Source organism: Neophocaena asiaeorientalis, unplaced genomic scaffold (assembly GCF_003031525.2).
Source record: "Neophocaena asiaeorientalis asiaeorientalis breed wild unplaced genomic scaffold, Neophocaena_asiaeorientalis_V1.1 scaffold606, whole genome shotgun sequence".
NCBI classification, from domain to species: Eukaryota; Metazoa; Chordata; class Mammalia; order Artiodactyla; family Phocoenidae; genus Neophocaena; species Neophocaena asiaeorientalis.
This window is the reverse complement of record NW_020173687.1, coordinates 1,541,552-1,547,029: the sequence shown is the minus strand read 5'-3', so window position 1 is coordinate 1,547,029 and position 5,478 is coordinate 1,541,552. Positions and strand designations below refer to the sequence as shown.

General features: G+C 54.1%; 1 protein-coding gene across 9 annotated transcripts in view; it reads left to right on the top strand.

Moving 5' to 3' along the window:
* MTG2 (mitochondrial ribosome associated GTPase 2) overlaps nt 1-5,100 on the top strand; it is a 13,908-nt gene extending 8,808 nt beyond the window's left edge. For 6 of the 9 annotated variants that reach the window (XM_024750199.1, XM_024750200.1, XM_024750202.1 and 3 more), the window contains 5 exons: nt 620-767; nt 1,994-2,109; nt 2,572-2,790; nt 2,968-3,106; nt 3,837-5,100. In XM_024750199.1, the coding sequence (XP_024605967.1) occupies nt 620-767; nt 1,994-2,109; nt 2,572-2,790; nt 2,968-3,106; nt 3,837-4,231 (1,017 nt within the window). In that variant the 3' untranslated portion in view covers nt 4,232-5,100. Of the gene's footprint in view, nt 1-619; nt 768-1,993; nt 2,110-2,571; nt 2,791-2,967; nt 3,107-3,374; nt 3,814-3,836 lie in introns of those variants that run through there. The other 3 variants (XM_024750203.1, XM_024750205.1, XM_024750204.1) reach the window with 3 other exon arrangements.
* Nucleotides 5,101-5,478: the final 378 nt, after the last annotated feature.

Genomic DNA, 5,478 nt, shown 5'->3' with positions numbered 1-5,478 from the left:
AACCTGGTTAGTTAGTTCTGATTCTTTAGGTAGGTTGTGTCTCTCTTAGGGACCTAGAGAAAAACTTGCTCTCAGATAAAGGCTCTGTCTGCATCACCACATTTAAAAAAGGAGCCCTGTTCAGTCAGCCACAGAAGACTTCTGTTCTTAGTTGGAAGCCTGATAATGGCCCAGGGACTGTCACTCTCATTCTCTCGTCCTGAGGAGAACTCTCCATTAGTAAAGACCTGTTATTTCTTTCTTTTTTTTTTTTTTTTAAAGACCTGTTATTTCAATAACGTGTTTCTATTTGAAAAAGCTGGGAAGACGCTTTATTTAAGGAGTATCTCCTAAACTGCATTTTATTTAGGTTTTTAGCGTGGAGTTCGTGACTGGGGTGTGTACTGCATGCTGAGCACTTTTAACATCTGCGTTGTTGATTTACATTTGCCTACGAATGGCAGTGACTTGTGGGAGCTCTTTCTTATATTTGCATCTTCGGCATGATTAGCAATATTAATATCATTAGCTTCTAATTTTAAAACCTGTCATGGGTAGAAAAGGTACATTACAAATGACTGCTCGGTCCTTGGGAGGACTGCAGAGTTAACAACGACAGGCCTCTGTGTGCTCTCTACAGAAAAGGCATTTTGTGGACCATCGCCGAGTGCTTGTCCGAGGGGGACGCGGAGGTGACGGGGTGAGTTGCTTCCACAGTGAGCCCCGGAAGGAGTTTGGAGGCCCCGATGGTGGCGACGGAGGCTACGGCGGCCACGTCATCCTGAGAGGCAGGTGTCCCGAGGGGCAGCCCGGGGAAACGCGCTGTGTCTGCGCGCCTCCGGGGTGGGGAGTTTTCACCTTCTTATCCTAACAGGAAGTTGGATGCAAAAATTGACCTGTGGACATCATTTTATTAAGTTATGTGGATGTTCACATTTAGATAATCCACCCAAAACCAACTTTGATGGTTTTGGTTTTTTTTATTTCAGGAACACAAAGACAGTTTACTGTCAGGGAATCTAACATTCTGGTACAGTCTGTCAAAGGGTTAATCTGTTACTATCTCAGTCAAGTTCTGAAAGGGTACTGATTGCCCTGACACACATGGAGCACAAATATTAGCAAACTAGTCCCCTCGGTAACCATTCACAGCATAGTAAGTACAGCTGTTTTCAAGATGATGATGACATTATGGGTAATTTTTGAATTGTTTGAAAATTGTAGTCATTTTTGAAAGAAAATAGGGAATTAAATTTTTCAAAAAATCACATTGCGGGCTTCCCTGGTGGCGCAGTGGTTGAGAGTCTGCCTGCTGATGCAGGGGACACGGGTTCGTGCCCCGGTCCAGGAAGATCCCACATGCCGCAGAGCGGCTGGGCCCGTGAGCCATGGCCGCTGAGCCTGTGCGTCCAGAGCCTGTGCTCCGCAGCGGGAGAGGCCACAACAGTGAGAGGCCCGCGTACCGCAAAAAAAAAAATCACATTGCTAGTTTAGCGACTTTTGCCACAACTTTATTCCATGGTCCCAGGTACATTCTTTAGATTTTTTTCATTTTTATTTTATTATTTATTTATTTATTTTTGGCCGTGTTGGGTCTTCGCTGCTGCACGTGGGCTTTCTCTAATTGCGGCGAGCGGGGTCTACTCTTCGTTGTGGTGCGCAGGCTTCTCATTGCGGTGGCTTCTCTTGTTGCGGAGCACGGGCTCTAGGCACCTGGGCTTCAGTAGTTGTGGCGCGTGGGTTCAGTAGTTGTGGCTTAGGGGCTCTAGAGCGCAGGCTCAGTAGTTGTGGCACACGGGCTTAGTTGCTCCATGACATGTGGGATCTTCCCGGACCAGGGCTCGAACCCGTGTCCCCTGCATTGGCAGGTGGATTCTTAACCACTGTGCCACCAGGGAAGTCCCGTCCCAGGTGCATTCTTAACGTTCTGAATCTGAACAAAAGAAACTTAACAACATGAGATGGGTCTGCCTTTGACACAGAGGGAGATGACGCTTCTCGCTCTGACTTCCAGTTGACCGGCAAGTCAAGTCCCTGTCCTCAGTCCTGTCTCAGTACCAGGGCTTTGACGGAGGAGCTGGCGGCAGGAAGAACTGCTTTGGGCGAAGCGGCGCCATCCTCTACATCCAGGTAGGCCATCTGGACCATCAAGCTCCCAGGTCCTGCCGAGTGGTCCAGAGGGGCCCCATCCTCCACGAAGCAACCCTGGACGGGGGCTCTGTGCTGATTTCATACCGTGTGAATGTGTCACCTGTTCAGAAAGTCATGAGACAATTATATTTACAGCGAGGGGCCCGCAGGTCTCCCCCGCTGTCTCCAGCCCCGTGATCTGCCCCCACCTACCCTCTCGGGCACCTCCCTGTGAGTGGAGAGTTTGTGCTTTCAGCATCACTCTCGTTTTCCAGATGCTTTTGTTCACACTGATGCTTTAGACGCACTGTTGGGAAAAGCCATTTATGCAGTTTGCCTGCAGTGCAGTCAGCCTCTCAAGCCCTTTAGGGCTGGGCCCTTTCCCAGGTCCTTTGTCCCTTTGTGGAGCTTAGTTGTGCCCCCCTTCTCATGCTGCCCCTGTAAGCACGTGTGATTTTTCAGGTCCCTGTGGGCACTTTGGTGAAGGAGGGAAACAAAGTCCTGGCTGACCTCTCACACCCGGGTGATGAGTTCATCGCGGCACTGGGCGGGGCAGGCGGGAAGGGCAACCGCTTTTTCCTGGCCAACAGCAACCGAGCGCCCACGACTTGTACCCCCGGACAGCCGGGTCAGGAGCGGGTCCTCTTCCTGGAGCTCAAAACGGTGGCACACGCTGGGCTGGTGGGTGTCACCTGAAGCCCCGGCGGGAGGATGGTGGGGGACATGCCGGGAGGGCGGCAGCCGGGCAGCCCACTTTCTCCCATCAGAGCCTGTTGGCTTCGTCAGGAGCCCTGCTGTCCCTTGTCCCCTGTTCCCGACCCAAGACCCCCGACCTTGGCCGTCCCCACTCTCTTCCAGGTCGGATTCCCCAACGCAGGGAAATCCTCGCTTCTCCGGGCCATTTCCAACGCAAGGCCCACTGTGGCCTCCTACCCATTCACCACCCTGAACCCGCATGTGGGGGTTGTTCACTGCGAGGACCACCAGCAAATAGCAGGTAGGACGCCAGGGCCTCTCAGAGAGTCAGGGCGACGATGGGGTTCAGAGCAATGCTTATGTAACTCTTGCGTGTAGCGTTGTTTTCTTCATTTAAACACTGTAGTTCTTTATCAGAATCAGGCTTTAGGTTTGCTTCCCACCCTCTCCGCCAGGCGTCTGTTAGTGGCAGTGCAGGAATTGGAGTTTAAATTTCAAACCTGAGGAAATTATTCCTTTTCACCGCCTCTATTCTTCTCTTTCATCTATGGGGAACTCGGCACCGTCAGTCATGTGGACAACGTGTGATTTTAAAAGCTTTCCCTGTACCATTTTGAGAGAAGAAAACTTTCCAGAAGATAATGTACCCATTAAAAATAGTCAGCCTGCTGGCGACGTGATTTGTGTAGCACTTTATACTTGCAGAAGACTCTATCGTTTCTATCGGTAATCAAATTATTAATAGAGTACAGGAAGCCGTTTTCCCCTTTTTTGAATCATTTTTGAAGCCAGAAAGACTGCAGTGTGTTAAGTAGTTCTTATTAGACCGATCTGTCACCATGCCTGTCAACCAGATATTTCAAAGCATTAGCAAAGCTGAAGCTGAAATGCCTCAGATGGCAATTGGCCTGATGCATCACCGAGGCAGTAAATTGAACGACTTCACTTGCAAGGTGTTCCTTGGAAGGAGAGGATCAGAACTCAGAGGTCTCAGGTTCCCCTCCTGGACCGTCTGCTCTTCTCCTCCGCAGTGGCCGACATCCCGGGCATTGTCCGCGGAGCCCACCAGAACCGGGGCCTGGGCTTGGCCTTCCTGAGGCACATCGAGCGCTGCCCCTTCCTCCTGTTCGTGTTGGACCTCTCGGTGCCAGAGCCGTGGACGCAGCTGGATGACCTGAAGTACGAGCTAGAACAGTACAGGGAAGGCCTGTCCGAGAGACCCCATGCCGTCGTGGCGAACAAGGTCGACCTCCCTCAGGCCAGAGCCCAGCTGCCCCAGCTGCAGGCCCGCCTAGGCCGAGAGGCCATCGCCCTGTCAGCGGCCACTGGGGAGAACCTGGAGGGGCTGCTGCTGCATCTGAAGGAGCTGCACGATGACCACGTGGCCGCGGAGCTGGAGCGGGGCCGCCAGCCTCTCCGGTGGTAGCGGAGGTGGTAGGCTGGGAGGTGGCATGGGCAGTGCCCGGGCAGGCTGACTGTGACCGGAGATGAGGAAGGAGCCCCAAAGAATCAGAGGCCTTGGTGCAGCGGCCTTCCCACCAGCTCAGGGCTCCTCACCAATGCGCCCCCCTGCCCTGGGCCTGGGACCTTGGGGCGGCGGACGCTCACGCACCCGCCCGTCTGTTCCCGGTGCTTCCCGCGCCCGCCTGCATGCGACTGACGTGCTACGATGGGCTCGTCTGTGTTAATTGGCCCCTGATGAGCAGGGACCACACTCTGCCTCACGTCGCCAGATGCTGCCAAGTGCACACGGTGGATGGGAGCCGGTGTTCCCTGCTGACCCTTGGGTGGCGGCAGCGGTCGCAGAGGTGGGCCCTTGATTCCACGGCTGTCAACACGCCCCGTGAGCGCAGTTTGGCGGGGATGCTTTGCTGCGCGAGGGCCGGGGGAGGGAAAGCATTTGCAGGCGCCCAGTGGTGAAGGAGCAGGCGCCGCCTGAGGGAAGCAGTGAGGGTGACACCTGCCCTGTCGTCCCAGACGGCGCCGTGCTCTTTGGGAGCCGAGCTTCACGACTGCTCCCAGTATCCGACCCAGGGATGTGTGGCTTCTGACCCGCTTAGTACACGCGAACGGGTTATTAACTGCGGACTGCGGGTGGGGCATGGCAGCGCCGTCCCCCAGGGTAGCCAGTGTCTCAGGTTTGTGCTTCTAGGTGTCGATGGAAGCCGTGCCCGCGCCCCCAGCGTCCCCTGACTGCAGGTGCCCCGTGAGGACGGCGCAGCTGCTCCTAGCCTTCTCATCCGGCAAAATGGCCTGGAACTTTTGTTCCCCCCAAATAAAGTCTGATGCATCTGATGTGTCCCTGAGGGCCTAAGGGACGAGTGGAGAAGGGACCCGGGGCCCTTTGGGGATCGGCCTCAGGGTCCGGAGGCAGCTGGGCCGCTGGGTGCACTTAGGCCAGTGTCTTTTCCACACGTGGGGGTTGGGCAAACCTCGAATAATAAGCCAGCGCCTGAGCTTTCAGGAGCAATTCCGTTTTGATCTGACATCAAATCTGCAACTAGAACAAGAGTCCTTTACCTGAAGCTTTATTTTAATGCCTTGTAATTTCAGAGGTCCTTGTGTTCTGGAAGCCAGAGATGGGTTTTGCATGTATTTGCTCTCTCTCAGGCCACCGCGAAGAGCAGCATTAATTATCCATGGCCTTTCATCTTGCTTGCTGGGCGCCCACCA